Source organism: Myotis yumanensis, unplaced genomic scaffold, assembly GCF_028538775.1.
Source record: "Myotis yumanensis isolate MYYU_CA2020_CCGP unplaced genomic scaffold, mMyoYum1.0.hap1 SCAF_24, whole genome shotgun sequence".
NCBI classification, from domain to species: Eukaryota; Metazoa; Chordata; class Mammalia; order Chiroptera; family Vespertilionidae; genus Myotis; species Myotis yumanensis.
In genome coordinates, this window is record NW_027223775.1 from 6,541,351 (window position 1) to 6,562,379 (window position 21,029).

The following is a 21,029-nucleotide window of genomic DNA, read 5'->3' on the forward strand; positions in this document are numbered from 1 at the left end:
CAAAACAAAAAGGACACCAACCAAACAACAGCTCTGATAAGGGGTTAATATCCTAACTACATAGAAAATGCATACAACTCAACACCAAACAAACAATCCAATTTAAAAGCTGGCAGTGGTCTGAACAAACACTTTTCCCAATATGACATATAAATGGCCAAGAGATGTATAAAAGGATGCTCAACTTCATTAGCTATTAAGGAAAGTTTATCTACCTGAAAAATTTGACATTTACTCACAAAATTATATGACCCCTATATTTACTGCACCATTATGAACAGTAGCCAAGACATGGAAATAACTAAAATGCCCTTCTATATATAATTGGATAATGAAGATGTAGTTTATATATGCTATGAAGTACTACTCAGGCATAAGAAAAGATGGAAATATTGCCATCTGGGACCACATGGATGGATCTTGAGAATATCATGCTAAGTGAAATAAGTTGAACAGAAAAAATCAAAAACTGTGTTATTTTACTCATATATGCAGCGGCTCTCAACCTGTGGGTCGCAACCCCTTTGGCGGTTGAATGACCCTTTCACAGGGATTACCTAAGACCATCCCGTATATCAGATATTATGATTCATAACAGTAGCAACATTATAGTTATGAAGTAGCAACGAAAATAATTTTATGATTGGGTCACAGCATGAGGAACTTTATTTAAAGGGCCAGAAGGTTGAGATCCACTGCATATATGGGATATAAAGGAACAAATGAACAAATAAGACATACAAATAGAAACTCATAAGCACAGGCAACAGAAAAAAAGGAACCCTAAAGGTGGGTCAAGGAAGTCCAGTGAATAATGAAGGAAGGAGATTCAACTTTGGGTGGTGGACACACAATGCAATATACAGGTGATGTATTATAGAATTGTATACTGGAACACTGCTTGGCAGTTAGAGCGTTGCCTGTGCACTGAAGAGTTGTAGGTTGATTCCCGGTGAAAAGAGTGTGTGGAAGGCAATCAGTCAATCTTTCTCTCTTTCTCTCCTTTTCCCTCCCCTTCCACACTCTCTGAAAAAAAAAAAATCAATGGAAAAAATGTCTTCACTGCTTAAGTGAAGATTTAAAAAAAAAGAACTTTACACTTGAAACCTATATAATTTTAGTAACCAATATCATGTCAGTGAATTTAATAAAATTAAAATATAAATATTTGAAAAACTGTATATATTATTCAGTTGGAAAATAAGAATTTTTATCTATGACAATCATAAAAGGTTAAAAATTCTCAACATGCATTTTCTAAAATAGAAATAATCCCCTATTAGCAAAATTTCCTACCTTGATGGTGTATCAATTCTGATTAAGTAAATATAGGAATTTGGGGTGTGTCTATGTGACGGAAGAGGTGGCAGGGGGCAGGTGAAATACCGATAACTGACACAAAGATTTTTAAAGTTCTCCTGATGTTTACTCCATAAAATGGGTTTGGCAACCAGACAATTAAATCTGCGGTCGCCAACCGGTCATCTTCGGATCACTGGTGGTCTGTGAGGTCCAAAAGGTTAGCAACCACTAACTTAAATGACCTCAAACTATCTTATTATATCCTTAATAATATAAATAATAAAACATGCAAGGATCTTTCCTCTTTTGAGTATAATTTTGCATAAAATGTATCCCAATTCCATTACTTTGTATATACATATATATATATTTTTTTTTCCACTCCATTACTTTATACTTGGGTTAAAACAAAAGGATGAAATTCACAAATTTTTATTATCCAGTGTTTTTTCTCCTGGAACTCTGTATTACATGTATGTAATATCTTATAATTGAAATATAATAATAAACATTCAACTACACACATTCTGGATGAACTCTACATAATTGTGTTCAGTCTCCTACAAACTTCCTTATTTTCTATCTCGGACTTTAAATTTGTATATCATTATAGTACTCAATTCAACAACCAAACACAATCTGCCATATAGTAACTATTCTAAAATTAAACTGAAATAGTTTCAAAAATCTACCTTGAAATAATAATAATACCAAAGGATGACAAAACTGTTTGTTAATAAAAAAAAAAGTGGTTTAAAGATATTTCATTGTTAAGAGAAAAACAGAAGAAATTATTCAAAGACAATGCCTTAGGACATACGTCCATAAATATTTTTTAAAATAAAACTAGACAGAATCATCAGGAGGGCAAAAAACTTAAGGAGAGTGATATAACAGCATGTAGATGACCGAATATTAGAGGCAAATCACATTAAATGATATTTTCTATTATACAGCAAGCAGAGTGGAAAATATTTTAAATCAGTTAATTGAAGTAGTTACAAAAACTATACTAATTGAATATAAACCCAAATTCCCTTATTGCTCTTATAAATTTTATGACTAAGCAAAATTTTAAACATTCAATGAGTGTAAACTATTAAATGAAAGTACCAGTATATACCCAGAACTCAATTAACCTATATTTATCTTACATAATTTCAATTAAAACATGGTGATGATTCTGTTGTAAGTTCTTGTTCTTATTTTAAGAAAAATAAATTAAAACACTTACCTGTGTTTCATACAAGTGAGCTATATGAAACTGAACTATAAAGAATCATAGAAAGAAATTAATTATAATACATCCGAGTTTCAGGCAATAAACAAAAATAGATAATAAAAATATGCAAATTAATAAAATGCTAACTCTAGATTACAAATTTGATTTAGAAGGTGTAACTTTTATTTATCTACTAAACTGACTAAATATCATAAGCATGCTTTAAAAAGCATTCTTTACTATTAAATAATAAATAATTATATTAAATAAAAATTTCATCCACTTATTTTTAATTGCAAATAACATTTGCACCCATAGAAATCAGTAATTAATAAATTTACAAAGTTCAAACTGACAATATTAAGTATAATATTCTAAATGTAAATATCTTGACATATGGCATTCAGTATTGTCACTTTATAATTATAGTAAAGCTACTCTTTACTAAACAAAGATTTTTTTAAAGTACAGTTTTTCTTTATAGTAAATTTTATCTAAAAATATTTTTGAAAAAGTCATACACAAGAAAAAATATTAGTGAACTATTTTTTACTACTATTTTAGTTTATTGAACATTTTTAGTAAATAATTTTACTGTTGGGTTTTTTTTAGCTCTTCAGAGTTAGGTGACTTAAAAAAGAAAAGGGTCAAACCAATTTTAAAAAGCAAGACTATAAAATAAGTATGTCTGAAAACTTCAAGACAGAGTATTTTGCTTCTTTTTAAAGAAACTCTTCTTGCCCTAGCTGGTCTGACTCAATGGATAGAGCGCCAGTTTCTGGACTGAAGGGTCCCGGATTTGATTCCGGTCAGAGCACATGCCCAGGTTGCGAGCTCAGTCCCCAGTTGGGAGCATGCAGGAGGCAACCGATCAATTATTTTCTCTCATCAGTGATGTTTCTATCTCTCTTCCTCCCTCTCCTTTTCTTTCTGAAATCAATAAAAATATTTTTTTTAAAAAAAGAAACTCTTTTTGCCGTAACCGGTTTGGCTCTGTGGATAGAGCGTCGGCCTGCGGACTGAAGGGTCCCGGGTTCGATTCCGATCAAGGGCATGTACCTTGGTTGCAGGCACATCCCCAGTGGGGGGTGTGCAGGAGGCAGCTGATCGATGTTTCTCTCTCATCGATGTTTCTAACTCTCTATCCCTCTCCCTTCCTCTCTGTAAAAAATCAATAAAATATATATAAATAAATAAATAAATAAAAATAAACTCTTTTTGATACCCAATTCCTAAAATGCATGAATGATTTACCAAAGACCATAAAAAAAAATCACAAAAAGTTTAACAACTACATTCTAGATATTTGAGTTATACTGTTCTTATTTGCAAGAACAAATATCCTTTCTATTTTGGGTTAGGTTTTAACTAGAAAAAACTTTCAAATTATATGCAGAATATGCCCTGGCTGGTTTGGCTCACTGGTTAGAGTGTCAGCTGTGGACCAAAGGGTTTGATTCCTGATCAAAGGAATGTTCCTTGGTTGCCAGCTTGATCCCCAGTCCCAGTTGGGGTGCATGCTGGAGGCAACCAATCTATGTGTCTCTCTCACGGTGATGTTCCTTTCTCTCTCTCTAAAAATAAATGGAGCCCTAACTGGTGTGGCTCAGTGGATAGAGCATCAGCTTGTGGACTGAAGGGTCCCTGGTTCGATTCCAGTCAAGGACACTTGGCCAGGTCGCAGGCTTGAACCCCAGTGTGGGGCGTGCAGGAGGCAGCAAGTCAATGATTCGCTCTCATCATGTTTCTATCTCTCTCCCTCTCCCTTCCTCTCTGAAATCGATAAAAATATTTTTAAAATAAATAAATAAAAATGGGGAAAATATCATAGAGTGAAGATTAATAAAAAAAATAGTTATATGTAGAATATTTAATTACATGGGTTTTGTCTAGAAAGACTCTCACAGAAAACAGAAATTCTCATTTAATATAAATCCCAAAATGACTTTTTCTCTTCTTTCCTTCTCTTTTCCCACATCTTCTCTCTTATTATATATCTCAATGAATAACGTAAAGATAAACTTCTTTCTAGGAAGTAAAAAAAAATTACCAGTGCTTAGCTCTTTAAGATTCTGATTCATTGAGCCTGTTGTATGAAGGCTTTAATACTGTTTCATTATGTTTCCCAGCATTATAAATATATATTCTGTATACCCAAAATAAAGAATACTGCACAAGGTACCCAACCCATAAATTCCCTTCCATGAAAAAAAATACTGAAAGAAAAAAGACATAATTTTTCCATTTAAAAAGACAGACACTATTAGATAACAATAACTACTAATAATAATCTAACACAAAGGAGTCAACTACTATGAGTTAGTGTTCTGTGAGAAACTAGACTTATTTATGGTTATCAAGTAACGCATTGATTATTATTAAAAAACAAACTATTCAAATCAACTAATTGCCTTAAAGTCTGTGAGTTAGTCTTGTATCTCTCAGGTTTGTTTTCTACAAACCAACAAAAGGTATTCGTGGTCATGATTTGAAATGTCTTATACATAGTCTATTCCTCAAAAAGACAATAAAACTATGGTATTTAGAAATACTTACTTTCAACTTTGGACAACGTACAGGGATGACAGTCAATCAACGCTAACTGAAAATGCTGTAACAGAAAAGTAAAAATATTAATGCGCTAAATTTAGAGTTGCATAAAATTGATTTATATATTTAAGGCTTTTAAGGTCAAGTATATAATAATGAAATGATGTGGTAGATTCCAAAATGGCTACAGAGTAAGTGCCAGTTACTCTGACCCATTTCTGGTCAACTGAAAAACCAACTGAACTGAAATATTATAACCAAGGATTTATGGAAGAAACCACATCAAGAGTGACAGCAAGGGTGGAGATATAAAATGGGATGGTCCTACTCCCAAGGGTGGTGGCTATAATTCCAGAGAAATATCTCAGCTGAGGGGGCTTCCGCCTGAAAAACTGGGGCTATAACATCATGCCAGGCTTCCCAGCCCACAGCACCAGAGCTGGAAAGAGCAGCCCATCTGGATGTGAAAATAAGTGAGGATTCTATCCACCAGGGAGAAACAGAGTCAGCTAGAGACACTTTTGCCTCTTAAAATGCCAATGCACAAGATCTTGTTTGCAGCCAGTCACCCTGGGCTCCTGTGGAGGGAGGATGAAGCAAACTACAATTGCATCATGAGAGAATTGGGTTTGTTGCTGGGGGGGGGGGGGGGGGGGGGGGGGGGGGGGGGCGGGGGAGCTTCCAGGATCCCTGTGCTGAATCATATTTCTTGGTGGAGTGCCTCCCCTCCCCCTGAGTGGCATCAACCTGGGGGAATTCAACAGCCCCATCCTCTGGACTACCCCTTTCCCCACCCTGCAGAGCTAACCCCCTAGTGAGGAGTCAGTAACAGAGTTGTCTGACTTTGGAACTGGGCCATTCCCCTTACTTTCCCATGACTCTGACTGTCCCTTCCCCAACAGGGAGATTGTACAATCCCCTCTGTACTTTTGGCATACCCCCACACACACCTAGTGGCTCTGCCCAGCTGAGATCCAGGCAGAATCAGGACAGAATGAGGTATATGGCTCTGGGTAGGGCCACACCTCCTATCTTCCCCAAGCCTGATCACTACTGCCGCTTCATGGGAGATCCACTAGTCCCATCTTCCCAACTCACAAGCTTAAACAAAGCAGAGGCCTCCCTTAACATAGTCAAATTTACTGTTTGGGCCTCATAAACTCTGCTGGCCTCACTGTGATGACTGTATAACTCCATCCCAACACAAGGTGTATAAGCACCCAGTAGATAACAGCTAGATATGGTATACCTACAGACATTTGCTGAGTAGCCTCACACTAAACACTGGCATCTAGTTTAGACTTGCATTAATCTGGTGATGCACTGTGAGCCTATCATGTGCAACTCAAGTACCACCAGAGGCTATTTCAGTGACTAAGCCTAACAGGCAGCTAGCAAGCAAAAGCAAATCTCAGAGTGCCTTGGGACTTTTCCTGACCTGCCCCAAGGACCAATGCTGGTAAAAACCAGCCTTGCTGCATAGCTTGCCATATGCACCCAGGCCCAATAGAGGTAGCCACAAAATGTAATTTTGGATTACTTGTAGCTCCAAACAGATTGACCAAGGCCAGTGATAGATAGTATCTGACATTAATTTGCACCAAGTTCCTCCTAAGAGGTCCTGAAACAACACACCCAATGGCCACGTTCATACAACACTCTATCTCGATACAATAAGCTTCACAAATTGCAAGTCCAAAGGAAAATCTGGGCAAGGACAAACTGCTGAGGCAAACACCTGCACAGCAGCTCCTATACCCTCATTAGGGTTGAGCCTCAGTCAGCCAGCCTGAGGGTTAATCCAAAACATGAATGGGCCAATAACAATCAAGACTCAATTACAACAAGGGGGCCCACACAACCCACACATGGGACATTCATTAAGCACCCAACTCAGGTGCTCAAGGAAACTACACCACAGGATCCCATAAGACACCTACTACAGAAGGCCACCCTACAAAGACTGCAAGTCATAGCAGACCTACCTAATACAGAGGAAAAAAACAGAGTCCTGGCTGGGTAACTCAGTTGGTTAAAGCATTGTACCAATACACTAAGGCTGCGGGTTCAATTCCCAGTCAGGGCATATATAACAATTCAACCAATGAGTGCATAAATAAGTGGAATAACAAATCGATATTTCTCTCTCTCCTATATCTCTCTCTCAAAACAAAAACAAAAAACAAGAAACAAATGAAGAAACAGCCAAAATGGGGAAATAAAGAGACCCCAAATGACAGAACAGGAGGAAAAAGAAAAAGAACTAAATAAAATGTAGGTATGCAATTTATTAAATGTAGAGTTCAAAGTAATGGTTATAATGATGCTCAATAGCATGGAACAGGACAAAGAAACCAAAAAGGAAACCAATAAGAAATAAGTACAATATCTGAAGTGAAGAATGTAATGGAAGAAAGAAACAATAAATAGGAGAGAATCGAAGATGGCGGCATAGGTAAACACCGGCTATGCCGCCGTAAACAACCACTTCAAAAATACAACTAGAAGATGGAACGGACATCACCCAGAACCACAGGAAGGCTGGCTGAGGAGAGACTCTTCAACTAGAAGGAAAAACAACAGCATTACGAGGATTAGAGGAGGCGCAGTGTGGAAAATTTAAAGGTACGGTGGTGCGGCGGTGCGCGCGCAAAGCAGGCTGGTGGCTGAGGGCGTGGTTGTCGTTTTCAATCAGGAGTGTGTCTCAAACTCTGGGCTACAGATCCGGGCGAGTCTCTAGGGATCCAGACTCAAACGGGAGAAGCGGGACTGTCTGGCTACGGTCCCTCAGAGGTTTGCAGCGGTTGCGGGGACAGAGAGGCAGAGTCCCTGGGGACGGACTGAGAGCAGCCATAGCTGCTCCCTCCCCCCGCCCTGTTGAGCCCGCCCCACCCAAGCCCTGTGCAGAGCCATTTGCCGATCGCCTCAGGCAAAGGCTGGATTAGCGCCTCCCCAGAGGACTGAAGTTTTCCACACAGCTGATTCCAACAGCCAGTCGGCCTGGTGGTCAAATCCCTCTAGTGTTAACTACAACAATTAAGGCTTGGCTAGAACAAGACTGCACACAAAGACCACAAGGGGGTGCACCAAGAAAGCATAAAAGATGCGGAGACAAAAAAACATGACAGAAATGGAGGATATGGAGCTAAAAATCGCAATTTTGAGGGCTTGCTATAAATTTGAGCAGAGCCTCACGAAAACTAATGAGACCCTCGATGCTACGATAAAGAAATTAGAAAGTAAGCATACACGGACTGAAATAAAGAATATTATACCCAATAGCAGACCAGAGGCGCTCAAGAATCAAACCAAAGATTTGACAAAAAACACCCAACTGGAAAAGCAAAATGAAAAAAGAATCCGAAAGTGTGAAGATAGTGTAAGGAGCCTCTGGGACAGTTTCAAGCGGACTAATATCAGAATTATTGGAGTGCCAGAAGATGAGAGACAGCAAGATATTGAAAACCTATTTGAAGAAATAATGGCAGAAAACTTCCCCCACCTGGTGAAAGAAATGGACTTCCAAGTCCAAGAAGCGCAGAGAACCCCAAACAAAAGGAATCCAAAGAGGACCACACCAAGACACATCATCATTAAAATGCCAAGAGCAAAAGACAAAGAGAGAATCTTAAAAGCAGCAAGAGAAAGAGACTCAATTACCTACAAGGGAATACCCATACGACTGTCAGCTGATTTCTCAACAGAAACTTTGCAGGCCAGAAGGGAATGGCAAGAAATATTCAAAGTGCTGAATACCAAGAACCTACAACCAAGATTACTTTATCCAGCAAAGCTATCATTCAGAATTGAAGGTCAGACAAAGAGCTTCACAGACAAGGAAAAGCTAAAGGAGTTCATCACCACTAAACCAGTATTACACGAAATACTGAAAGGTATCCTTTAAGAAGAGGAAGAAGAAAAAGGTAAAGATACAAATTGACAACAACAAATATGCATCTATCAACAAGTGAATCTAAGAATCAAGTGAATAAATAATCTGATGTACAGAATGAACTGGTGCTTATAATGAATCTGGGACATAGAAAGGGAATGGACTGACTATTCTTGGGGGGGAAAGGGGAATGGGAGATTCGGGAAGAGACTGGACAAAAATCGTGCACCTATGGATGAGGACAGTGGGTGGGGAGTGAGGGCGGAGGGTGGGGCGGGAACTGGAAGGAGGGGAGTTATGGGGGGGAGGGGGGGGGAAGAGGAACAAATGTAATCCGAACAATAAAAATTTAATTAAAAAAAAAAAAAAGAAAAGTTAAAAAAAAAAGAAACAATAAATAGATGAAACAAAGTATCAAACCAGCAATTTCAAAAGCAAAGTAAAAACAAAAAACAAAAACACTCAGAGCAGCAATAAAATAAAGAGTTTTTAAAAATGAGGACAGCCTTGGACGGTGCTCAGTGGTTAGAGTGTTGTCCTACACACCAAAGGATCCCAGTTTTGATTCCTGTCCAAGGACTTGTAGTTTGGTTGTGGGTTCGCTCCCCACCCCCTGTTGCAGCACATGAAGAAGACAGTAGATATGTCTCTCTCACATCGATGTTTCTTTCTATCTCTCTCCCCCACTCCACTCTCCTTGAAAAGCAATGGAAAAAATATCCTCAGATGAGGATTAACAAAAAAATTAAAAATGAGGATAATTTATAGAACCTTTGGGATAACATGACATATAACATCTACATCACAGGGGTACCAGAAGAAAAAGAAGACAGAGACAGAGAGGAAGAAAGAGAGAGCAAGGAATCGAGAACCTATTTTAAGACCAATAACTTCCCTAATCTGTTGAAGAAAAAGGGACACAAATGCAGGAAGTGCAAAGAATCCTAAACAAGATGAACCCAGGGACTACACCAAGACAAATCATAATTAAAATGACAAAGCTTAAAGACAGAGAGAGAATCTTATAGCAACAAGGGAAAGACAATTAATTACCTACAAGAAAACTTCCATAAGACTGTCAGCTATTCTCTCAACAGAAATAGTTCAGACTAGAAGGGATTAGCAAGAAATATTCAAAGTGATGAAAGGCAAAGACCTACAGTCAAGGCTATCATTTACCCAGCAAGACAATCGTTTAAAATTGAAAGAGAAATAAAGAGCTTCCCAGACAAGACAAAGCTAAAAGAGGAGTTTGATACCTCCATACCAGTATTACAAGAAATGTTTAAGGGCCTGAAAGAAGAATAAGAAGGGAGAAGAGGATACAATAAAATGGCAATAAAAAGGTACCAACCAATAATCACTTTAAATGTAAATAGCTTAATGTTCCATTCAAAAGACACAGGATCATTAAATGGGATATGTATCTATCCTATATAAAGAGGTGATATGTAAATTGACCCTCACACCCTCACAAGATGGCTGCATACCAGGCTGGCAGGGGGGTTAGTGAGGGACAACCAAATGACTGAACAGCACGCTGAGTGGGGTGACTAGGTCAGCAGGGGGGACCATGAGGGGCGACCACATGACTGAACAGCAGGCTGCATGGGGCTACCAGGCTGGCGGGGGGATGGACGGGGGGGGGGGGGCGGAGGATGATGCAGTTGGGGGCAACCAGGCTAGCAGGGGGGCAGTTGGGGGCGATTAGGCTGGCAGGAGGTGGGCAGTTAGAGGTGACCTGGCTGGCAGCAGGGGGCAGTTGGGGTCGACGAGGTAAGCAGTGGGAGGCAGTTAGGGGCGACCAGGCAGGCAGGCATGTAAGCAATTAGGAGCCAGTAGTCCAGGATTGTGAGAGGGATGGATGTCCAACTGGCGGTTTAGGCCCGATTGAAGAGGGTGCAGGCTGGGCTGAGGGGACTGTCCCACCCCTGTGCACTGGGCCCCTAGTCTACAATTATATGTATATCCGTATATATGCATATATGTCTACAAGAGATCCACCTCAGAATGAAAGACAAATACACACTCACCGAAAGTTGATAGAAAAATAAGGTATTTTATGCAAAAGAGGAAGAAGTAGCAATACTTAAATCTGACAAAATAGACTTTAAAGCAAAGACTATAGTGAGAGACAAAAAAAAGGACATTACATAATAATGAAAAAAACAATCCAACAAGATATAACCATTGTAAACAGTTATGCACCCAACATAGGAGCACCTAAATATATAAAGCAAGTCTTAATGGACATAAAAGGAGAGAATGAAAGTAATACAGTCACAGTAGAGAATTTTAATACTCCATTCACATCAATGGATAAATCTTGGAGACAGATATCAAAAAGGAAACAGTGGCCCTGAATGACACACTAGACAAGATAAATTTAATTGACATTTTAGAGCATTTCACCCCAAAGCTGCAGAATATATAAGAGCACGAGACATTTTCTAAAACTGACCACACGTTAGTACACAAAACAAGTATCAATAAATTTTAAAATATTAAAATAATATAAAACATCGTTTCTAATTTTAGTAGTAAAAAAATAGGAATCAATCAGAAGAAAAACACCATGAAAACACACAAAGATATGGAGACAAAATAATACATTACTACACAATGACTTGATTAACAATCAGATCAAAGAAAAAATAAAAAGATACCTTGAAAAACCTGGAAATTAACACATAACAACCCAAAATCTATGGGAAACAGAGAAAGTAGTCATAAGAAAAAATTTATAAAATTACAGGCCTATCTCAAGAAACAAGAAAAATCACAAATAAACTATCTAACTTTAGACTTAAAGAAATTAAGAAAAACACCAACAGATTCCAAAATGAGTAGAAAAAAGAAAATAATAAAGAGCAGAAATAAATGGAAGAGTTAAAATCAACAGCAAAAGATCAATGAAGAGTTGGTTCTTTGAAAGGTAAAAAAGATTGACAAACCTTACCAGACTCATCATAAAAAGAAAGAGCAAGGACCCTAATAAATAAAATTAGAAACGACAGAGAAAAAGTAACAACTGACAACAAATAAACACAAAACACTTTAAGAAAATATTATGAACTATATCCCAACAAATTTGAGAATCTGCAAGATATAGTAAATTCCTAGAAACATCAATCTTCCAAAACTAAGTCAGAAAGTCTAAATACCGTAGACATATTACTGAAGCAATGATCAAAAAACTCCAAACAAAAAAAAAAAGCATTGTGTCATATAGCTTCACAGGTGAGTTTTACCAAGTATTGCAAGAACTAACACCTATTCTTCCCAAACCATTCCAAAAAATTCAACAGGAAGCAAGACTCCCAAGCTCATTTTAGGAAACCAGCATTATCCAAATTTCAAAACAACATAAAGACACTATAAAGAAAGCAAATTATATGCCAATATTCCTGATAAACATGCTAACATCCTCAACAACATATTAGCAAAGGAGATCCAATAATACATATAAAAGATGGCTCAATGACTGAGAATCACCCTATGAATCAGGAGGTCATGGTTCAATTTCCCATCAGGGTATATGTCCAGGTTGCAGGCTCGATCCCCAGTATGGGGGATGGAGGAGGTAACCATTCCATGATTCTCTTTCATTATTAAGGTTTTTCTCTCTCTCCCTCTCCCTTCTTTTCTGAAATCAATAAAAATATATATTTAAAATAGATAAATAAATAAATAAAATATTATACATCCTGATCACATGGGATGTATTTCAAGGATACAAGGTTGGTAAAATATGTACAAATCCATAAGCATGAGACATTAAAAAAACCATATAATTTTATTAACACTAGTAACTGTAGAAAATGATAAAATCCAGTACAATTTGTGATGAAAAAAAAAATCTCAGAAAAGTGGGAGTAGAGGGATTATACTTCAACATAATAAAAAGGCCAAATATGACAAACTCAAAGCCAATATCATATTGAATGGGCAAAACTAAGTGTTTCCCTTAAAATCAGTAACAAGATAGGCATGTATGCTTTCACCACTCTTATTCAACATTAGAGGCCTGGTGCATGAAATTCATGCACTGGAGGGGTGGGGGATCCCTCAGCTCGGCCTGCTCCCTCTCACAGTCCGGAAGCCCTCAGGTGACATCCTACTGACAGCTCAGGCCCACTCAGTGCGGGCCTAAACCGCAGTCTGGCCTCCCTCTGCGCGAGGCGACTAGGCTGAACAGGGGAAAGCGCCACCCCCAGCACCCCGCTGCTACTGCCACTGTCGGTCGTGGCAACTGTGAGGCCTGAACCCTGAGCCTCGCAGCCGACGGGACTCACGGCTGCCTGAACCCACGGCTGCCTGAGCCCCAGGCCTCACAACTGCTGTGGCTTTGTTCAGATGGACATTCGCCCTAATTAGCATGTTACCCTTTCATTAGTATAAACTAGAGGCCCAGTGCATGAAATTGTACATGGGGGGGAGGATGTGTGGAGGGTCCCCTCAGCCCAGACTGCACCCTCTCCGCTCTGGGACCCCTCAGGGGATGTCCGACTGCTGGTTTAGGCCCGACCCCTCTCGCAATCTGGGACCACTGGCTTCTAACCACTCACCTGCCTGTCTGCCTGGTCGCCCCCTAACTGCCCTCCTCTGCCAGCCTGGATGCCCCCTAAATGCCCTCCCCTGCTGGCCTGGTCGCCCCCTAATTGACCTCCCCTGCTGGCCTGATCACCCCTAACTGCCTCAGCCCCTGCCACCTTGGCTTTGTCTGGAAGGACATCCAGAAGATGCCCGGTCTAATTAGCATATTACCCTTTTATTAGTGTAGAGGCCCAGCGCAGAAAATCGTGTGTGGGTATGGTCCCTAGGCCTAGCCTGTGATCAGGGCCATCTTCTGCCTGCTCGCTAGTCCCCAGTCCCGCCCCACCACCATCCACACCAGTTCCCCATGGCCCCCCATTTGCCATGCTGCGATCAGAGCCTGCAGGCCAGGAGAAGGAACCAAGAGGTTGGCTGTTCCACCAACTCGCCAGTCCCCAGTCCGCCCCAGTTCCCTGTGGTTCCCATTTGCCATGCTGCAATTGGGAGCCTGCAGGCCGGGGCAAGGGACCAAGATGTCAGGCGTTCCGCCCACTTGTCAGTCCCCAGTCCCATCCCACCGCCACCTATCCCTGTTCCCCGTTTGCCATGCTGCGATCACAACCTGTGGACTGGAGGGGGAGAGACCAAGAGGTCAGCCATTCTGCCAGCTCACCAGTCCTGCCCCACTGCCACCAACCCCAGTTCCCTGTGGTTCCTTGTTCACCATGCTGTGATCAGAGCCTGCCGGCCAGGGAGGGGGGGGACCTAGAGGTGGTCAATGCACCTCATAGCCACTGGTCAAGTAGTCATTCCACCATTATGGTCGCAGGGCTTTTATTATATAGGATAACATATAGAGAGATTATGTCAATCCTTTATGTAAGAAGACCAAAAGGAGAGAAAACGTACCTGGTTATTGGAATAATGTTTATGATTACAATAAGGCATTTTAAAAAAATCAACATAAGGCAACTTGGCTTATACAGCCATGAATACTTACATCTTTACTTAACTATCAATAATAAATATATTTTCTGACAAAGACTGGCATTGCAAAAGCAAAGAAAGAATTGCCACAGCCACCTGTCTTTCAGCAACCAACCTCCTCATCAATCAGTAGCCACCAACACTGAGGCAAAACCCTCCACTATTAAGCAGATTACAACTGGCTGAAGCCTCACATGATGTTAAACGTTTTTTAGCAATAAAGTATTTTAAATTAAGAGCAGTACATTGTGCATGTGTGTGTGTGTGTATGTGTGTGTGTGTGTGTGTGTGTGTGTGTGTGTGTGTTTAGACATATGCTGTTATTTCACACTCAGCAGACTAGAGTATAGTGTAAATGTAACTTTATATGAACTGAGAAACTGAAATATTCATGTGACTTTTACTAAAATATTTGCTTTATTGCAATGGTCTGGAACCGCTCCTCCAATATCTCCAAGGACATATATATCAATTGGGTATGCCTGCAGCATGCTCATCTAGAACAGTGGTTCTCAACCTTCGCAATGCCGTGACATTTTAATACAGTTCCTCATGTTGTGGTGACCCCCAATTTCATTACTACAAATTGAACATAATTAAAGCATAGTGATTAATCACAAAAACAATATGTAATTATATATGTGTTTTCCGATGGTCTTAGGTGACCCCTGTGAAAGGGTCATTCGACCCTCAAAGGGGTCATGACCCACAGGTTGAGAACTGCTGATCTAGAAGAATCCATTGTAACAGATTAACAGTATAGGAAAGTAACTTGCGTTATATAGAGCAAATTGTCAAAATGTCTATTTTTATTAAAGTAATGATAACTCATTACTTCAGATTTAATTGTATAGCCATACAGATGCTTCTAAAACTAAGATGGATGGGGTTACATCTCACTATACCAATGATAAGTTGAAAATATTAAGTTGAAAATGCACTTAATACACCTAATCTACCAACCATCATAGCCTAGCCTACCCTACCTTAAATGTGGACAAAACACCTACTAATCTACAATTGGGCAATTATCTTAACTTTAATTTCAAGAGTCAAGATAATTGCCCAACCTTGCTTTTCTACTCACCAGAGATGTACATGGGTGTTTTTAAGGCATGATGGTAAGCACAAACATAAAATGTAGTATTTCAAAACATGCTGACAACACGGAATAGTCTTTACCCTCATGAACATGTGGTTGAGAGAAGCTGTGAGTCACTGCCCCTGCCAAGCATCACAAGTGAATATAGTACAGCATATCAGTATCCCAGGGAAATAATCAATATTCAAAAATTGAAGTGAGGTTTCTACTGAATGTGCATCATTTTTATTTTCCTTTACATTTTTATAAATTATTAAAAGAGAGAGAAACATCCATTGGGAATGGAACCCATAACTCTGGTGAATTGGGATAATTCTCCAACCAACTAACTGAGCTACCAAGCAAGGCCATGTACTTATTTGTTTGTTAATCCTCACCTAAGGATATTTTTCCATTGACTTTTTAAAGAGAGTGGACAGAATGAGAGAAAAAGAACGAGAGGAACATCGATGTGAGAGAGACACATTGACTGGTTGCGTCATGCACGCATCCCAACTGGCGCTGCAGATTGAATATGCAACCCAGATACATGCCATGTCCTTGATTAGGAATCAAACCCCACAACCCCTTGGGTATGTAGGCTGACAGTCTAACCATTGAGAAATGCCAGCGAGGCTAGTACTGCTTTTTTATGACCATAAATTTGAAAAACCCTACTGTTGAACATTCACTTATGTTGGGGACCAGATGCATTATCAACAATACTTAAATTAAAAGGTAATAAAATAAAATTAATACAGTACAGGTACAAAGACCACAAAATGTATTAGGAAAAATTATCTGAAAGAGAAAAAACTGAAAATGTTATTTTGGAATGGAACAGTTCATATGAAGTTTTAATTACTACACCAATTGAGAATTATCATTTGCAAAACCCATTAAACATATAAAATTCTATTTGGTAATTAATTAAAGATAAGATCATATAATTAAACACAGGCCAGGTATAAAAATCAAATTTTAGAGAATAAATTATATTCTCTGATGGGGAAAAAGAATTAACAAAGACAAAATTCAGTCCCCACCAATTAGAAGGATTTTAAACAAAAGAAATAGAACTAAAAGAGCTTGAAACAAGTGAGCATCATATCCAGACACTTTCATATGAATTAGAGATTCTTGCTCTTAGAGGGGCCCCTCAACCCGGCCTGCGCCCTCTCACAGTCTGGGAGCTCTCAGGGATGTCCAACTGACGGCTTAAGCCTGTTCCCTGTGAGGAGTGGGCCTGGGACGGAAGTCGGCCATCCTTAGCGCTGCCAAGGTGGGAGAGGGGCCATTCGGGCAGGAATAGCCAGGAGGAGGGGCCTGGAGAAGACCCACTGAGCTGGAGCTGAGCATGGGCCCCTGGCTTCCCAGGGAGGACGACCTCAGCAAGGAAACAGAAACCACCAGAAGACTCTACAAACAGGCCCTAAGCTCCCTTTGGCCAGGATGACTGAGCTGGTGTTTCTGTGTGTACATTAGACACAGCCCAGCACTTGCATATTGCATCAAAAAACGTGTTCCCCTTCTTCTCTTTGGGCCCTTAGAACAAACACAGGCCGACTGGAAGACGTAAGCCCCAGTAGCAGAGCCAGGCCCACAATCACCCAGAATTTAGGCCTAAGACAAATGGGTAGCAATCTCCATGGAACAGAACACACTGTTTTAGAGTCTTCTCAGTCTTGCTTGGGTGGATGGGACCAAAGCCCGCTGCCCAAGACTGGCACCACATGGGGAGGGTCATAGCAGGAAGAGGGGCGCCATGACCTGCCAGCCTTGGTGACAATTATCTCGGTGGCCAGCTGATTGAATTTGTCCTACAGAGCCTTCGTCTCAAGCTGCACACTCACGCTGGCCACCTTTGTGTTCTTCTTTACCAGTGTCTTGGCGGTGGCTGTGAAACTGGCCCTGAGGCCCTCTGGCTCGGTAGCAGTGCTGGTGGCAGCCCCTGGGGCTGGCATGTCATAGCAACCGGTAATGGTTGCTGGGCTTTTATTATGTGCATGGGTGGGGCCCATCGGGGCTGGCCAGCCAGCCAGCCAGAGGGCCAGGGAGGAGGGACCACAGGAGGTTGGCCAGCCACGGGAAGTTGGCTATGGGAGTGCACTGACCACCAGGGGGCAATTCTTGTGTTAAGCGTCTGCCCCCTGGTGGTCAGTGCGTGGTCATAGCACTGATGGTCGAAACAGTCGCTTAGGCTTTTACATCTATAGATAACAAACACTGTACTACTGTTCAGTTAATCTTTTCTCCACTGATTTTTTAAGAATATATTTTTATTGATTTCAGAGATGAAGGGAGAGGGAGATGGAAACATCAATAATGAGAGTCATTAATCTGCCTCCTGCACACCCCCTACTGGCTATCAAGCCCAAATCCTGGGCATGTGCCCTTTACCGGAATCAAACCCAGGACCCTTCAGTCCACAGACCGACACTATATCCATTGAGCCAAACCAGCTAGGGCTACCCACTCATTTTTTATTACACATTCTAACTTTGATATGTTTCCAAAGAAAACACATCAAAGTGCAATTACAAAATAAAACAACCATATTATGAAAAAATTACACCATATTTAATTTATTTTCTGCTGTAAGACATGTTAACATCTTTGAAAGACTAATATAACACAGTATGAAAGGATTAAAATCTACAAGATGCCATCACTGTACTTTTCTTCAAATCTACTAATATTCCTTATCACAGTTTTAAAAAGGTTGCTCTAAACTTAGAAAGTGCCTAGCCAGTTTGGTTCAGTGGGTAAAGCGTCCACCCTCGGACAAAGGATCCTGGGTTCGATTCCGGTCAAGGGCACAAGCCCAAAGTAATGGCTCAATCTCCAGTAGGAGGCATACAGGAAGCAGCCAATCAATGATTCTCTCTCATTGATGTTTCTATCTCTCTTTCCCTCTCCCCTCCTCTCTGAAATCAATAAAAATGTATTTTTTCAAAAGGAAAGAAAACTGACAAATCCGATCCCATTCTCTGCACCAGTTGCAATTAACCTTCGATTTATTCAACTACACTTACATTTATTCCTCAACTACTCTCATACAACATGATCTACATTATTACAGTTTACTTGCAATGGTTTTATATTCTTGAATATCTGTGTGCGATCACTATCATCTATACTAATAAAAGGGTAATACGCTAATTAGACTGGACGTCTTCTAGACAAAGCCATGGTGGCAGGGTCGAGGCAGAGGCAGTTAGGGGCAATCAGGCTGGCAGGGGAGAGCAGTTAGAGGGACCAGGCTGGCAGTGGAGAGCAGTTAGAGGGATCAGGCCAGCAAGGGAAAGCAGTTAAGGCGATCAGGCAGGCAGGGGAGCGGTTGGGAGCCAGCAGACCTGGATTGCGAGAGGGGTGTCCCAAATTGGAGAAGGTGCAGGCTGGGCTGAGGGACAGCCTCTCCCCGCCCCCCACCCTCCATCCCTGGTGCACATGCACCAGGCCTCTAGTTCCTTTATAAAGCCATAAAATACAGAGACTGTTTAAGGACTTTAATACTTTAAAACTCTAAAAAGAACTAAGGCACTGAAGGAGTACAGAGTGCACAACGGGATTAACTCATGGTCTGTCCAAACCCTACATATTAAAGAAAGGTCTAGCCCTGGATCAATAAATTCTTCAATTATCCTGTCTTACAAGTGTGCTATTGTATAGAACCGTGGGTCAACAGGAAAACTTATATTGACAATATTACTTACGGTGGGAGCCAAGGCTATATGGTATCAGTTTGAACTTTAGAGGGGCTGGTAACTAAGATCAATCAAATAGTGTTCCATGTCTACATTAACTATCTCAATATTATACACATTTATATTTCTACTAGAGGCCCAGTGCACAAAAATTTGTGCACTGGCGGGGGGGTGGGGGGGCCGCCACTTGTGCCCTCTCACAGTCTGGGACCCCTCGGGAGATAACGACCTGCTGGCTTAGGACCGCTCCCAGGTGGCAGAGGGCAGCCCCTGGTCGGGGACAGGGCCGATTGGGGAGTTGGGGCAGCACCCCCTGTCATGCACAGAGCAGGGCGGATCGGGAGGTTAAGATGCCACCCCAAGTCACGCTCAGGGTAGGGCCAATTGGGGGATTGGGGCGCCGCCCCGTCACACTCAAGGCAGGGTCCATGGGGAGGTTGCGGCGCCACCCGGTCACGCACAGAGCAGGGCCAATCAAGGGGTTGGGGTGCTGCCCTGTCACACACAGAGCAGGGCCCATCAGGGGGGCTGGGGCTCCATACCATGTCACACACAGAGCAGGGCCGATCAGAGGGTTGGGGAGCTCCCCCCATCACGCACAGAGTAGGGCCGATAGGGGAGTTGGGGCACCGCCCCATCACACACAGAGCAGGGCGGATCAGGGGGTTGGGGCGCCGCCCCGTCACCAACAGAGCAGAGCCAATCAGAGGTTTGGGGCACTCCCCCATCACACTCAGGGCAGGGCCGATGGGGAGGTTGTGGCGCCACCCGGTCACACACAGAGCAGGGCCCATGGGGGGGTTGGGGCACCGCACCCTGTCACACACAGAGCAGGGCCGATCAGGGGGCTGGGGCGCCTCCCCCTGTCATAAACAGAGCAGGGCGGATAGGGAGGTTGTGGACCCACCCGCTGTCACACACACAGCTGCAGGGAGATCAGGGAGTTTGGGCGTTGCCCCCTGTCACGCTGCTCCAGGAGCCAGGAGGCCTCGCAGCTCCGCTGATCCCAGTGTTGGGAGGCCTCGAGGCTCCGCGTGACACCGGGGCAGTGAGGCCTCGTTGCTCAGCTAATCCCGGTGGTAGGAGGCCTTGCTGCTCCACTGATCCCGGTGCTGGGAGGCCTCGCAGCTCCGCTTGACACAGGGGCAGTGAGGCCTCGCTGCTCTGCTGATCCCAGTGCTGGGAGGCCTATTACCCTTTTACTATATAGGATAGAGGCCTGGTGCACGGGTGGGGGCCGGCTGGTTTGCCCTGAAGGGTGTCCTGGAATGGGGTGGGGGTCCCATTTGGGTGCCTGGCCAGCCTGGATGAGGGGATGATGGCTGTTTGCAGCTGGTCAAACCCCCTTCAGGGTCGGGGTCCCCACTGGGGTGCCTAGCCAGCCTGGATGAGGGGATGATGGCTATTTGCAGCTGGTCACACCCCCTTCAGGGTAGGGGTCCCCACTGGGGTGCCTGGCCAGTCTGGGTGAGGGGCTGAGGGCCGTTTTCAGGCTGGCGGGTGACCGAAGCTCCCAACCTCTCCTTTTTTCTTTTTTCTTTTATTCTGGGATTTATTTACCTTCTATGGCTGTCACTGGAGCTGAGAGCCGGCTTTAGCTCTGAGGCTCGGCTCCAGCTCTGAGACCTCGGCTGCTGAAAGCAGATATCTGGTTTGTTTGACTTCTATAATTGAAACACTGTTGCAACTCCAGCTCAGCCGGCTGGCACATAAAATTTTCCTTGAGAGCACTCAGTCTAGGATCCAGCAAAG

At 42.0% G+C, this 21,029-nt stretch overlaps 1 protein-coding gene across 6 annotated transcripts in view; it reads right to left on the minus strand.

The window, feature by feature from the left end:
- Positions 1 to 21,029, minus strand: part of LOC139000587 (lysine-specific demethylase 6A-like) — a 266,067-nt gene that overhangs the window by 140,179 nt on the left and 104,859 nt on the right. For all 6 annotated transcript variants that reach the window (XM_070402728.1, XM_070402727.1, XM_070402726.1 and 3 more), the window contains 2 exons: positions 5,081 to 5,135; positions 2,537 to 2,571 (listed from right to left, as the gene is read on the minus strand). In XM_070402728.1, coding sequence (XP_070258829.1) covers positions 2,537 to 2,571; positions 5,081 to 5,135 — 90 coding nt within the window. The remainder of the gene's footprint in view (positions 1 to 2,536; positions 2,572 to 5,080; positions 5,136 to 21,029) is intronic.